The sequence below is a fragment of the Rhinatrema bivittatum genome, chromosome 10 (assembly GCF_901001135.1).
Source record: "Rhinatrema bivittatum chromosome 10, aRhiBiv1.1, whole genome shotgun sequence".
Lineage (NCBI taxonomy): Eukaryota > Metazoa > Chordata > Amphibia > Gymnophiona > Rhinatrematidae > Rhinatrema > Rhinatrema bivittatum.
The window spans coordinates 119,853,228-119,868,516 of NC_042624.1; the positions used below are offsets into that span (position 1 = coordinate 119,853,228).

General features: G+C 45.5%; 1 protein-coding gene across 4 annotated transcripts in view; it reads left to right on the forward strand.

The window, feature by feature from the left end:
* The window catches only part of CCDC24 (coiled-coil domain containing 24), a 65,958-nt gene that overhangs the window by 6,161 nt on the left and 44,508 nt on the right, over positions 1 to 15,289 (forward strand). For all 4 annotated transcript variants that reach the window (XM_029617817.1, XM_029617819.1, XM_029617818.1 and 1 more), the window contains exon 3: positions 10,051 to 10,229. In XM_029617817.1, coding sequence (XP_029473677.1) covers positions 10,051 to 10,229 — 179 coding nt within the window. The remainder of the gene's footprint in view (positions 1 to 10,050; positions 10,230 to 15,289) is intronic.

Sequence of the window (15,289 nt, forward strand, 5' to 3'; positions counted from 1 at the left end):
GCTTGCTGGGCAGACTGGATGGGCCATTCGGTCTTCTTCTGCCGTCATTTCTATGTTTCTATGTTTCTATGTTGACTGTGTTCCATTAAACCATGTCTTTCTATATGCTCTACGATTTTGATCTTGAGAATAATTTCCATTATTTTTCCCAGCACTGAAGTCAGGCTCACTGGTCTATAGTTACCCGGATTGCCCCTGGAGCCTTTTTTAAATATTGGGGTTACATTGGCCACCTCCAGTCTTCAGGTACAATGGATGACTTTAATGGTAGGTTACATCAGAAATGTAGATAAAAAATTTCATTTTTGAGTTCCTTCAGTACCCTAGGATGCATACCATCCAGTCCAGGTGATTTGCTACTCTTTAGTTTGTCAATCTGGCCTACATCTTCCAGGTTCACAGTGATTTCGTTCAGTTCGTCTGAGGTACAGAGAAGGAAGTAGGATGTAGGTTGCCCTTCTCTGTACCCTGAAGGTACAGAGAAGGGCAACCAAAATGATAAAGGGGATGGAACAGCTCCCCTATGAGGAAAGGCTGAAGAGGTTAGGGCTGTTCAGCTTGGAGAAGAGATGGCTGAGGGGGGATATGATAGAGGTCTTTAAGATCATGAGAGGTCTTGAGTGAGTAGATGTGACTTGGTTATTTACACTTTCGAATAATAGAAGGACTAGGGGGCATTTCATGAAGTTAGCAAGTAGCACATTTAAGACTAATAGGAGAAAATTCTTTTTCACTCAATGCACAATAAAGCTCTGGAATTTGTTGCCAGAGGATGAGGTTAGTGCAGTTAGTGTAGCTGGGTTCAAAAAAGGTTTGGATAAGTTCTTGGAGGAGAAGTCCATTAACTGCTATTAATCAAGTTTACTTAGGGAATAGCCACTGCTATTAATTGCATCAGTAGCATGGGATCTTCTTGGTGTTTGGGTAATTGCCAGGTTCTTGTGGCCTGGTTTGGCCTCTGTTGGCAACAGGATGCTGGGCTTGATGGACCCTTGGTCTGACCCAGCATGGCAATTTCTTATGTTCTTATGATGCAGTAAGCTAATGCAGTTAAAAAAACTCACCAAACGCACATTTTAATTCGGGAAGGCATCCCTGACAGGCCAATATTCAGGTAAGTGGTGGCAGCTGGATAAATACAGGTTTTTCCTGCTATCTGAAACAAGGAAGCACCTGCCAGATAGCTGGATAAGCCAGTACTTATCCGGTTAAGAGGTGGTGGCTACCGGCACTTACCCTGAGAGTTCCTGACTATTTTTTTTCCTTTTCTTAACCTTTTTTCCATTATTTTTTTTTTTTTAGTACTGGAAACGTTACTCCAGCTCTGATCCAGGGGATGCAGTCTCTCTGCATGGGGGAGTCCTGCTTAATGCCCTCATTTGCATGGGATTTCCATGCGAGGGGGCTAAGCAGTACTCCCATTTGGAAATGCACATTTTCTGCATGCAAAACTCCTTGCTGCATTGGCAGTAAGTCTTTTGCACAGAAAATATGCATTCCAGTGCAGGCACAAAGATGCGTTTGGCTGCTCGCACCTAAGAGAAGAGTGCTTCCCTTGCGACTAGCGCCGGAATTGTGCCGACAGTCAGACACCACTGGTCCACAAGCGCTTTCTACATAGACAGAAGCACAGAATGGTGATAACTGTGTGGAGTGAATAAATATCAGTGAAATAGATTTGCATGCACTGACGCCATGCATATTCATCGTGGATATCCTAGAAACTGGCCTGTTTGTGGTTCTTGAGGACCGGAATTGCCTCCCCCCCCCCCCCCCCCCCCCCGCTTCAGAGTTTTCAGATAATAAAATGATCCATCTGCTCTCTATTTATTTATTTATTTAAAGATGTTTGTATACCGCCTTTACAATTCGAAGAATTAATCAAAACGCTTGACAATAAAAACGTACATAAAATTCAAAGCAATCAGACAATACACAACATATCATAAATATAATAAAAGCCCATCATAAACGAAAACAAAACCAGAACTTAATATATGGAAATGAAGATGTAGTCAGTGAACTAAATGCTTGCTGGAATAAGTAAGTTTTTAACATTTTTTTGAATTGTTGTACAGAAGAAATAAGCCGGAGAGAATCAGGGAGTGAATTCCAAAGAATAGGGCCAGCTACTGATAGAGCCCTTTTCCTAGTTAATTCCAGTCTGGCCAGCTTAACATTAGGTATGTCCAGAAGGTTCTTAGAAAGTGATCTGAGTTGTCTGGCTGGTTTGTAAATGCGAAGGTTAGAGCAAAGCCAAGTTGAAGTTGTATTGTAAATAAGTGCATGAATAATAGTCAGTACTTTGTAATGAATTCTGTATTTAACTGGTAGCCAGTGAAAAGAGAAAAGAACAGGAGTAATATGTGATCTGCGAGTAGAACCTGATGAGATCCGAGCTGCAGAGTTTTGTATTAGTTGTAATGGAAAAATAGTTGAGTCTGATAGCCCTGAGAATAGAGCATTGCAGTAATCCAATCCAGAAAATATCAGAGACTGTAGCACTGTGTGAAAGTCATGAAGAAAGAGAAATGGACGAATTCTTTCAGTATATGAAGTTTGAAAAAAGATCGGTTTGTAATATTAGAAATGCATTGAGAGATCTGAATTGATTATAACCCCTAAACTACTAGTAAAAGTACCTATAGGAATGGAAATACCCTTGAACAGTAAATAAGGAGGTGGAGCTAGTGATAAATAAGTCAGAGTGGTCTTAGATGGATTTAGTTTCAATCGATTGTGATCGAGCCAAGAGTTTATTGTAGATAAGTATAATGAAATTAAAGAAAAAGTATCTGACCAAGAAGTTCTTTGTTTTCACCTCCTGGATAACATAAGCAGAATTATGTATTTATTTCAGTTTTCTTCTGACAGCAATCAAGATCCTAGGATGCAGGCTTTTGGTCAATGTTGGTACTGCTTTCAAATCTGCACGAAGCCCCTGCATCTCCCTACATCCTACTCCCTGAAATCCTTTTACAGTGTTTTGATCCGGGGCAGGGCCCAGCTACAGGAACACTTCCTTCCTTCGCTGAAGAGTGATCTCTTTCCTTCCCTCTCCAAAGCAGCACAGAGGCTCCCAGAATGGAGGCAGTGTGCCTGAAGGCATCCTCTGTATGCTGAATCTCTCCTTCCCCGAGGGCGAGGAGCTTTTTGTACACAGCAGGTAGTTCAGCATACCTGGGAACTCAGGATTTCACCCTGAGACTCGGGGAATCTGCATCGTGGCAGGGTCTCAGGGGAATTGCTAGAAATCTCAGGGGCCTCTCTGTATGCAGCTCAGTAAGCCTGCAGAGAAGAGGAGAAGAGGGGCGAGCCTGGAGCAGACACTGCAAGCAGCAGGTGGGGAGAAACTGGAGCGGGGCTGCGATGCACAAACCTCAGTCTGCAGCTGTGATTGCAGGACTTGGGAGTCACTCAGCCAAGGGTAGAGAGAGGAGGAGCTGAGACTTACAGGGGGAGGGAGCAAAGAGAGTGCTGGGGAGAGGGAGAGACGAAGGGGAAGTATGCTGGGGGTCATCCCGGGAGGGGAGGCAGGTGAAAGAAAGAGAGAGAGGATTGGTTGAGGGGGTGGAAGGGAGAAAGCTGATATCTATTAACTGCAATCTCAGGGCGACCGCAACTCAAAGGTTCCCAGGTTTGTAGATCATCAGCCGTGCGGCACTTGGTGCAAAACGCCGGATAACCCCCATCGCATTTCTGTTTGCAGCTACGTCTTTTCTTTTTTTTTATTAATTAGGAAAAGGCTTGAAAATTTCCAAGCAATTAACCAACACGTTATTGCATTTCTATCTAAACTCAGCAAACATGAGAGTTCTAACAGCTTTTAAGCAATGGCGTGTGTTTATTTTTACAAACTAAGATCCCAGCGGGTTGCAAAAACAGCCAAAGAAGTCCCTTCTAAAACATTATAAAAATGAATTCTGCACAGGCCTGACGCTCCTCCGGGAATGCAAGCCTGGCCACCACAAAGGAAAACGCAGACGGGGAGGGTAAGGATAATGTGGAAAAAGCAGGGAGAGCAATCCGACTGCAGGGCTTTTTACGGTGCTCAGCGCCGCATCCATCCTCTGCTTACCCCACCGAGCAAGCAATGCACATCTTGTCGGGATTAGAAAGCGCAGGCCTGCCTTCTGTGCCCTTTCCTCAAAAGAACACAACTCCTTCTTTGGCTCTGGGGATGGTCAGGGGTTGTCAGACTTTTCTTTTTAATAGTCTCCCTCCCCCCACTAATGTGGCCCTGTGTAAAAAATAATAAAGTTTGCCTGCCCTTTACTGCTGTTTCTCCTCTTCCCCCAGGACTGTATGGTTTTCCCCTGCTCTCTCTTTTATAGCAAGCCTTTGATTTTTTTTCTCTCAGCTTTGGGAAATATCCATCTCTGATCTCTTTGTATTTTGCAGAGTACGGGAGGAAATGCATTTCTGTTTCTCGTTCCCCAATGTTGCACTGCATACAGAGTCTGGTTTCTTGGAGTTTCCATTTCAGTGGTTGTCTGCACATTTCTGTTTCTAATTTGTGGTCACTCATTCTCTGTTTGAGGATCTGTCTGTGTTCTGCATGTGGCACTGAGATGAGATATTCTGCTAGCATAAGAACATAAGACATTGCCATGCTGGGTCAGACCAAGGGTCCATCAAGCCCAGCATCCTGTTTCCAACAGAGGCCAAAACCAGGCCACAAGAACCTGGCAATTACCCAAACACTAAGAAGATCCCATGCTACTGATGCAATTAATAGCAGTGGCTATTCCCTAAGTAAAATTGATTAATAGCCGTTAATGGACTTCTCCCCCAAGAACTTATCGACACCTTTTTTGAACCCAGCTACACTAACTGCACTAACCACATCCTCTGGCAACAAATTCCAGAGCTTTATTGTGTGTTGAGTGAAAAAGAATTTTCTCCTATTAGTCTTAAATGTGCTACTTGCTAACTTCATGGAATGCCCCCTAGTCCTTCTATTATTCGAAAGTGTAAATAACCGAGTCACATCTACTCGTTCATGTAAGATCTGTATAGCAGTCCAGCTTGTTCTACTTGCCAATCTGCATCTCCCAACAGGCGGTGTATTGGTGTTCTGGGCCACGTTACAATATTTGAAATGTACAGGTTGAGCTGTTTCTACTTTTGTCCTGGCAGTTAGTGTCTCTTGGTCTCTATATTTCTCTTCATGGTGCATGTTTCAGAAGCAGGGTGTCTTTTTACGTGGCAGCGACTGCTTTATTATTATTATTATTTTTTTTTTGATTGGTGATTAGATGCAAGCTCAAGGATTCTGCTTCTGTGGGAAGTGTGGCACGAGGAGAGGAAACGGCACTAAGGTGGGCAGTGCGTGTGTGTGTGCACTCAGGTGCACACTTAGCAGCTCTGGAGAGCAAGGGGTGACAGGATTGTTTTTCCTTAGCTTGGGAAAACATTGTCTCGCCACGTTAGGCAGAATCGTGACACACAAAGGTGACGTGAAGACTTTCTCCGAGGTCTTTGACACATGTAGGAAGAAAGAATCAGCAAAGATCTTTATTGAGGTCAGTGTCCTGATGGTTTACTGGCCTGAGAAGTTAATGGCTCCCTCCGGGTCAGGAAATCTTCATGTTCAGTGAGCCAGACTACATTACTCTTCCGTGGCTCTCCTTATGTCTCAGGAGCTGCTATAACCACATCTGTGTTACCCCTACCGAGGAAAGTCCCTGGACATTAAGTGTCTGTTTCCAGAGGAAATCCTTTCCCCTGATTCCTTCTAGTGATCTGTAGCTGTAAAAAGTCTCATTCTGAGAGGATCCTGCATGTGCAATCTCCGGGTTTGGAGGAAGCCCCAGAAGAGGCTCCCGGGCATGAGGCCATCCCCTCTGCCAGCAAGCACAACCGAGGAGAGCCAGGACATCAGGAGACGGTACTGACATCACCAGAATCTCGGCCTTGCTCTTTGACCATGTTTCTGTTTGACTTCTGGGGGCAAGTTTTAGAACCACACAGGCAGCTGCAAAGCCCCTGGCTATTTTTTCCCTGGGACTTTGCACGGGCTCTGAAAGGGAAAGCTCGTGTGGAATTTCCTTCTGATAGTGCCCTGGGAAGAAATCCCCACAGACTCCTGTGGATACGCTCCCCTTTCCAAACGAGGTACGTAGCTATGAAAGTGGAAATCTCTGCGCGCTGTAGCCCTAATGCCGCCCACCCCCGGCAACGTCTCCGCTCAGTCAGGCCGATGCGAATCAGTGCACTCAGCCGAGTACTCTGTTTAATCCCTGGTTGGACGCAGGTTGTGGGCGCACGTCCACAACTCCTTATTCTATAAGGGGATCAGCGCATCCCCACCTCCCCCGCAAAACTAAATGCATGTTGATGAGGCTATTAGCTAGCTATTCTCTCCCGATTCAGAAATTAAACCTGCCCCAGAGCAGTCATTCATTTCTGAGCAGCCCAAAACGTGTTCTGCTTTTCTGCACTTCCTCCAACTTAGTATCATGGCAATATTAAGTTGGAGGAACAAAAAGGACGAATATGTTTAAAAAAAAAAAAGTGTGCTGGCAGTCAGGTTAGGAAAAGAGGCCCTGAAATCTGCCTGCCTGCTATGTGGGTAAACATTGGCACATAGGGGCATGAGCTGGGGAGGGGTTTGCACTTACACACTGAAGGCCTAATTTGTAAAAGCATTTAGGCGCTTAACATTGAGTTTTACACGTGTAAATGCACTTTACCCGTGTAAGTGGGCTTTTGAAAATTGCTACAGTATAGGCCATTGAATTGTCCATACGTTTAAGCATGTAAGTGCACTTAATGGGGGTAAATGGCTTTTGAAAATTGCTACAATATAGGCCATTGAGTTGTCCATAAGTTTAAGCATGTAAGTGCACTTAATGGGGGTAAATGGCTTTTGAAAATTGCTACAATATAGGCCATTGAGTTGTCCATAAGTTTAAGCATGTAAGTGCACTTAATGGGGGTAAATGGCTTTTGAAAATTGCTACGATAGTATGTTACATTTATGCGCGTAATTCCTTAGAAAATTCACCTGAATCTTTTGAATTTTCAAAAATATGCAGATATTTTTCCCAAAAAACTGTGCACACATTAGCAGGTAGAAATATGTAGGGGCACTTTTGGGATAATTTTCAAAGGGAAAGCAGGAGTCGGTGTGAAGTCTGTGGTCATCGACGTTAACACTATGTGGGCAGTTACAGAATTGCCTCCATATATGTTACTTTGGAATTCTCTTCCTGGTAATTTACGTTTATTAACCAAGTCAGCCTCGTTTAAAAAAGCTCTTAAAAATGTTTATTTAAGAATGCTTTCAGTGAAGAGACCATGGGAAGCGGATAAATACAGCTGAAACTATTGGACAGCTTAATCCCTTGTTTTGTTTAGTTTTTTAATATTGGACAGCTGATGATTTTATTGTATCGTTTATAGAGTAATTTAACAATATAAGAAGTTGCCAAACTGGGTCAGAACAAGGATCCATCAAGCCTAGCATCCTGTTTCCAACAGTGGCCAATTCAGGTTACAAGTACTCAAAATATTAAGTAGATCCCTTGCTTCTAATGCCAGTAATAGAAGTGCCTATTCCCTGAATCAAATTGGTTAATAGCAGAACCCTGGGATGCATACCATCCGGTCCAGGTGATTTGCTACTCTTTAGTTTGTCAGTGTGGCCTACTACATCTTCCAGGTTCACAGTGATTTGATTCAGTTCATCTGACTCATTGCCCTTGAAAACCATCTCAGGAACCGGTATTAGCCCAACATCCTCATTAGTAAACACTAAAGCAAAGAATTAATTTAGTCTTTCTGCAATGGCCTTATCTTCCCTAAGAGCCCCTTTAACCCCTCTGTCATCTAATGGTCCAGACGACTCCCTCACAGGTTTCCTGCTTCAGATATATTTTAAAGATTTTTATTATGAGTTTTTGCCTCTGGCCAATTTCATTTCAAATTCTTTCTTAGCCTGCCTTATCAATGTTTTACACTTATCGTGACGATCCTTATGCTTTTTCCTATTTTCTTCAGATGAATTCTTCTTCCAATTTTTGAAGGATTTTTTTTGGATAAAATAGCCTCTTTCACTTCACCTTTTAACCATGACGGTAACTGTTTTGCCTTCCTTCCATCTTTCTCTATGCGTGGAACAATTTATATATAGAACCCTCTCTAGTTTCTGGTTTAATGCGTACAGATTAGAGCGCTCTCTAGTTTCTGGTTCAATGCGAATAGATTAGAGCGCTCTCTAGTTTCTGGTTTAATGCGTACAGATTAGAGCGCTCTCTAGTTTCTGATTTAATGCGTGCAGATTAGAGTGCTCTCTAGTTTCTGGTTTAATGCATATAGATTAGAACGCTCTCTAGTTTCTGGTTCAATGCGTACAGATTAGAGCGCTCTCTAGTTTCTGGTTTAATGCATATAGATTAGAACGCTCTCTAGTTTCTGGTTTAATGCGTGCAGATTAGAGTGCTCTCTAGTTTCTGGTTTAATGCGTACAGATTAGAGCGCTCTCTAGTTTCTGTTTAATGCGTGCAGATTAGAACGCTCTCTAGTTTCTGGTTAAAGCGTGCAGATTAGAGCGCTCTCTAGTTTCTGGTTTAATGCGTGCAGATTAGAGCGCTCTCTAGTTTCTGTTTAATGCGTGCAGATTAGAGCGCTCTCTAGTTTCTGGATTAATGCGTGCATATTAGAGCGCTCTCTAGTTTCTGGTTTAATGCGTGCAGATTAGAGCGCTCTCTAGCTTCTGGTTTAATGTGTGCAGATTAGAGCGCTCTCTAGTTTCTGGTTTAATGCGTGCATATTAGAGCGCTCTCTAGCTTCTGGTTTAATGTGTGCACCATGGAGATTTCTCATCCTATTTAAGATATGGTTGTCAGACCCAGTACACTGCAGGTCTTCCTGTGGCTCTTTTTATATATTTTAATCCCTTGTTTTCTTTATTGTAATAGTTACTACGTATTTTACATATTTTGGAAAACATTTCGATTTTTACTTTTAGACTTGTACTGTTCTTTACCGGAGTTAGAGCACCTCCCTGCACTCCCCATTAAAAGCAAGAATATAAAGGTCTTTGTCTAATTGATGAAAGCCCCTTGGGTGAAGGTTAGGGATCTGCGGGAAGGCTGCCTGCCTCTCCGCTAGCAGCTTATTCCTTAGGGCTGGTTTGTATTTTTTGTTCATTCCAGATGTTGGGGAGGGGAGCACTGGGTTTCTTGTGGCTGTTCACAGGCGCAGATGTTTTCGGTGCCTCTCAGGCAGCTTCCCCCTGGGAAGGGGGTTAAGGGAGAGAATGGTCACCTGCCCCTCTGCATCCAGGCTCTTCTGTAATTGCAGTGTTTGGCTGCATTCAGAATGACGTTGGGGCTACCAGCTCATCTGAGAAGCAAAGCCACCCCAGCAGGGGTGAAGTGAAAATGAGCTGCCTGGAGTCTTCAGTGTAGACTGGTGGTTCTCTGGTTTGTTTATTTACATTTGTTGATTGCTTTATCTTAATATACACCTCAAAAATCCATAATAAAACACAGCACCTGTTAAAATCAACAAAAAATACAAATACTAGCCATACCCTCCCCTTCCCTTCATCACTGAAACCAAATTCCTACATCCGACATAATCATCCCCAGCCCCTTCTCCCCCCAGATTACTGAGCGGCACTTCTCCGTAGCCCAATAGCCTCCTGTCTTCTCTTCTCATAGTTTATAATATACAAAAAATAAATTGCACACCGTACACACAGCAACAAACATTTAACAAAATAATCAAACTCCGGTTATTAGTTAGAAGCAAATGGACAGATGGACTGACACTTCCTTTTTCACTCTATAGATCCACGTAAGCAAAATGGCTGAAAACCCCCCAATTATTATTTTTTTTGCGGCTAAAAGTCTGCGTATAACTTTTATCAGCGCGAGGGCGTCGAGCTGCAGTAAATAGGGATTTCTGCACCACGATGGCCCCGCTTTCAAAGAGTGGCTGAATGGCTGGTTGTGGCCAGCTTCCTTTCATCTGAAAATGTCTCTGTAATTTGCAGGGCAGCTTCCCGTCATCGGCTTGTGCGCCCTCTCTCTCTTTCAGGTGGACACCCTGTTGGAGCTGTGGCGTGAACTTCGGAGGGGCACGTTCTCTGCGGATCAGCAGCTCGTGCCAAGAGGTAGACCTGTCCTCGCCGATCCGCCAGTGATCAAGGACATGCTGAAAGAGGAGATCCGGCTGCTGCTGCTGAGTGTCCAGCAGAAGGCTCACAGCGAGGGCAGGTAAGGGAAGAGTTATAAGCAGAGACGGTGCCATGAGCTGAGCTTAGGTGAGGAAATGGAGGTCTTGCGCAGGTAGCAAAGGGGCCAGAGGAGGCTGCTGAGGTTAGGGGAGGACAGACGTGTTGCTGAAAGGCAGGTAGGAGATTTAGGTATTTGCTAAGCTTTTTTCCCCCAGAGATACAGACTTTAGAGGTGCAGCTGTGCGGATCATTGAGGAGCAGGGACTGGAGCAGCTCGCGTTCTCTCTGAAGGAGACGCGTTAAATCAAGGGACTTAGTTTACATAAAGGGGGCAATTTTACAACAGCCTGTGTAGAAGGTAACCCAGCCGCAGACGCCGACTTCTGCACGTAAGCTGGCCCGGAAAATAAGCACCCGGCATACGTGCACGCGTTTACATCCTGCTCGCTCCCAGCTGTAAACGTACGTGCATAGATTTGCACACAGACTTTCAATAATAAAAACTGCTCTCACCTCCCCAACGCCGCCCCCCCCGGTACGCCTCTTTTCAGTATGCACGGAATCGCCTCTGGGCGTAATTTTATGTGCACAGTCCCTCAAGAGGTGTCTAAAAGCCATTTAGTTGCTTAAAACTGGGTTTTAGAAATCAGACCCAAAGACTTTAAGCAGCTTTCCTGCGATTCTGTTGCTCCCTATTGGCCTAGGCTAAGCGGTACGATGTCATTTATGACCTCAGGCCATCATGAACCAATCAGACCCTTTTGTGTCTGAAGTCCTTTATCAATTAAACAAGATAGAAAGCAATTGGAATTGGTTTTCATGGCTGTGCCTCCACATATAAGGGGTGGCAGGGGAATGGTCTGTTAAGATGGACCTTGGCCAACACATCCCAGCACTACTGCAGCCCTTCCCCGGCGGCAGTGTCAGCATTGGGGGAGACTCTGCCTGCTGACGAACCCAGGCCCTCTCAGCTCACATGTCAGACTTCTAACGGGACAAAGGTTACCTGAGGCCAAGCCGTGACCTCTCCTTCCAGGAAACGAAGCCTTCAGACTGCCTCTAAGGGCCTCTCACTGTCAACGCAAGAACCTTGCTCTCCTCCCTTGTAACCAGCTGCTCACGTCCTGGGTCCCACAGCAGAATCCCATTTCCAGTGCAGTGGGGGCCTAGATGCCGCCCACTGCCCTTTTCATAGCAACCCTGCTGCTGGGGAGGGGGTGATAAGTTGTGGGTAGTTCTTTGGCGGGGTAATAAACAATGGAGCTGCCCATCCCTCTCCTGTGGGATCCAGGCTCTCTGTTCCAAATGCTCTATCTGTCCTCCGAAGCCCCTCAATTCATGGCCTTTCCCTTTCAGTCATCCCTGTAAGAGAGGTCAGAGGAGCATAGGGAAAAGGATGTTTTATAGCCTCACTATTGTCCTCCCGCTGTCAGATGATCGAGGGCTTTTGTGTTGCCTCTTCTCTCTTCAAGCTCTCACCACTGAAATATAGAAAGACATGTTCCTTGGTGGAAGCAAGAAGAGAGGCAGAGGCAACAGTGTGAAAGGAGGGGAGAAAGAAAATCCCCATTTCCGGTCCTGTGGAAGAGGGCATTGTGCAGGTTCAATCAGAATAAGCCATTTATATCCAGTACGGGCCCATCTCGTGCCTTCATTGCTTTGCACAGAGCACACGTTTTCCATGACGTCAAAAGGGAAACGTGAGAAGCTTTATTCCGTGGACTGTGCCCCACACGTTCTGCAGGCAAGAGAAAGTAGGATTTCTTATGAGACCTTCCATGACTTCTTTTCCCGTTGGCCTTGGTAACCTTCCTTTTGCCATTCCTGGACAGGCTGCGATGGCTGCGTGGTCAGCACTCTGGCCTGATTCTGACTCCTGCTCTCTGTGGCGACATCTGCTGGCTGCCTAAGGAACAGCACAGTGCAGCCACACTTCTTAGAAACTCATTTTAAACAGATTGCTTGGTTCCTTCTTCCCCTCTAAGATGTTCTCTGCAGTTCTTTCTGCTGATTATCAGGTTGAGCTGTAGAATCCTTTTCTTGTCCTAATCAGTCTCTGGTCTGCCCAGGACATCTGCACCTCATCCCTGCTCTCACATTCCATGCATGGTTACAAACTGGAAGAATAAATCCCAGATGTGTGCAGCTGTGCTGATCCTAAACAACATAAGAATATTTTATTACTGAGTGGTAAGCAGGAACATTGACTGTCTGGCCCAAAGGGGGAGAAGGCTGCTGGGTGCTTCAGAGTTGAGTGAGTTATGGCTCTGGAGGGTTTGAGGAGCTGTGGAGATGTAATGTAGGCAAAGCCTGGGAAAAGACCCTAGAGAGCACACATTATGACTTCCTGCTAGAAATCTGGGTAACCAGCTGGCCCCACTTATACTGACTGCATGCACGGAGAGGCAGTGCTGCATTCCTCAGGGAAATCAGGTCCGTAGATGCTAAAGCCAGGGCTAGATCAGCGTGTTGGTAAAAAAATGGAGGCAGCTGGCAACTTGAGTTTAGCAAGGGGGTAATGAGTCCAGGAGAGAGCCATGGCAAGGGAAGAGCAGAAATGCATCTCTCTGCTCTAAAATCTGTCTCCCAGACTTTCCTCGCTGCCTGTCTCACAACAAATTGTTATTGAACATTGCAAAAACTGAAATCATCATTCTCACTAAGATCAATTCTGGCTTTCAGTTTGCTGTTACAATATCCCAGTCCCTCAGCAAGCCCCTAATCAAGGCCTAATAGTTGGTTCCTTCGGAAGCTCAGGCCAGTGCTTGATCCTTTCGTACCGTCCTCCAGGCCCGTGTGTTGGTAGGGCCTGGACTGTTGCAATGCCTTGTGCTCCGCTCTCTTCGGTTAGTCCAGAGCGCTCCGGCTGCACCTTCTGACAGGCTTGCAAATGCATAGTCATGTAAGCCCCATGCACTGGTCATCAGCGACTCAGTTTACGGTGGCTTCTTTAGTATGTGGCGATTCTAGCCCTTGGACGAATGCAGTACTAGGAATCGATAAACCCAGCAGGTGCGGAGGTCAGCAAATACAAACTTGCTTGAGGCTCCATCTATTTAACAAGTGGCTGATCCGGATCGGAAAGGGGAGAGCTTTTCCTGTCGCTGGCCCACGCCTCTGCAGCTTGCTTCCCAATCAGCTTTGCGAGAAACCATGCAGCAAGGCATTTAAAAAAAGCTTTGAAAAAGTCCTTGTTTGCGTCAGTGTTTGATTAGCAATCAGGACGGGGAGTTTGGGGTAGTGCGCAGGTTCTGTTTGTTGATTTTGATGTATGAAGAATGTTATGTTGATATTCATAGTTGGTTTTATGTAGGTTAACTCAGTGCACCACCTCGTACTTCCTTGTTATAAGCGTGGTTTATCCATGCGTTTAAATAAATAAAAACCTGCCAAGTACCTTCTGCAGGGCAGAAAAGCCATCCTAAGTCCAAGGCGCACCACTTTGATGGCTGATCTCTGGGTCTGCATTATCTCGTGAGCCCCTTGATGGGGCAAGCTTAGTTTTGACAAAAGCGGTTTGGTTTTCTCTTTCATGTTCAGTGCACTCTTCACCCCTTCCTTGCATAATTCAGCAGCCATCCAAAGTTCAAACAGCTTCGGGCAGCAGAGCTGAACGCCGGTGGCTCAGAGAGGGAGCCGAATCCTGCGAGTCCCACCGTGACCGTTGCTGGCATTGGACATCCAGGCCCTCTTTTTCTGTGCGTTGATCTTGGAGGGAGGTGGCTCTTCACAGTCTGATGCCTTTTATTGAACCAGAGACACATCTGAAGCTGGGACCTCTGCAGTCTTGAAAGCTCCTTGTAATCCCTGCCCCGCTGGCTACCAGAGCTCACGAGGAGTGCTGGGGCCACGTTCTGCCCCCACCAGGGGGTAAAGGTGTAATCCTTCAAGGCCCCTACAGTTTCTACAATGGTCCAGCAAAAACTCACAGTCAGCTGTTGTTCAAAGTTAAATCATTTTGCTGAAAATTTGATTGCAGGAATAAAATCACAAGTGAAACACTTTTGGTTAGTGACATCAAAGCAGAAAAATAAAGTGCCAGAAGAGAAGTCAGTAGTACTCGGCAGAAGAGACCCTCCCCGGCCGTCCCCGGTGGTGCCTCGGAGCTGGATGCATGCTGCTTCCCAGCAGGACACTGGAACTACTGCCGGTGCCTTTCCCAAAGTCCCTGGAGGCGGCAGCTTTGTGGGATCTTCTTGCAAGGAAGCCTGCGCTGAGGAATTCTCTCTTGCATAGAAAAGGAGCAGGAGCTCAAGTCCCCTCTTCTTAGGGACCTCTTTGGTTCTCAGAAATAAAATCTCCTTTTCCCTTGGGCCTGGGAGCTCTGTCCTTGGGGTCAGCTCTGCCCTTTCTGGATAGGGAACAGGACGGCGGTCCTGCCCTTTGGAGCGTCGGCTCCCAGAGAAGCTCTCTCAGTCCCTGATGGGATAAGGCGCGCTAGGCTGGCGCGCATGTCCGTGCTGGCTTGGCACACATGTCTGTGCATCTGAGGAACTTTACTCTCCATATAGTAAGGAGTTTTGCAAAAAAAAAAAACCAACATACGCACAGTCCTGAATATAAACGTGTGCGCACCTTAGCGCTCCTCCATGCAAGGCATTAGCTACCACTCCCCAGTGCAGGGAGACGCGGAGGCTTTATTCAAGTTTTATTAACGTTGGAAACTTAACTCGCGTTCAGAGGTGGAATAAAACTTTCTAGGGCTAGGGTTAGTCCATGGGCAGAAGCTGGAGTTTATGGACAGAAAACATGATTTATGTAGGTTTTCTGTGCACAACATTTTATGCTCTTAACTCATGTTTTGTGCGCACAACTTACATGATTTATACACAGGAGCCGAATGTTGTGCCCCTAATTCTTGGTTTGTGCATGCTGAACATGATTTATGTGCACTATTCTTTTATTTTTGCTCACATTTTTAGGTTCTCGCGCTTATTAACTCCCAGTGCATTTGCCTTACTGCATCAGGAGTTAACTCTTTTCAGCACGCGTGTTAAAATGTGCACGGGAATACAGTACACACAGTTTTTACTGCTGTCTTATTATATTGGGCCCTCAGAAAGAGAAACCTGAAGGAAACCCTGAACCAAGTGGGCACCT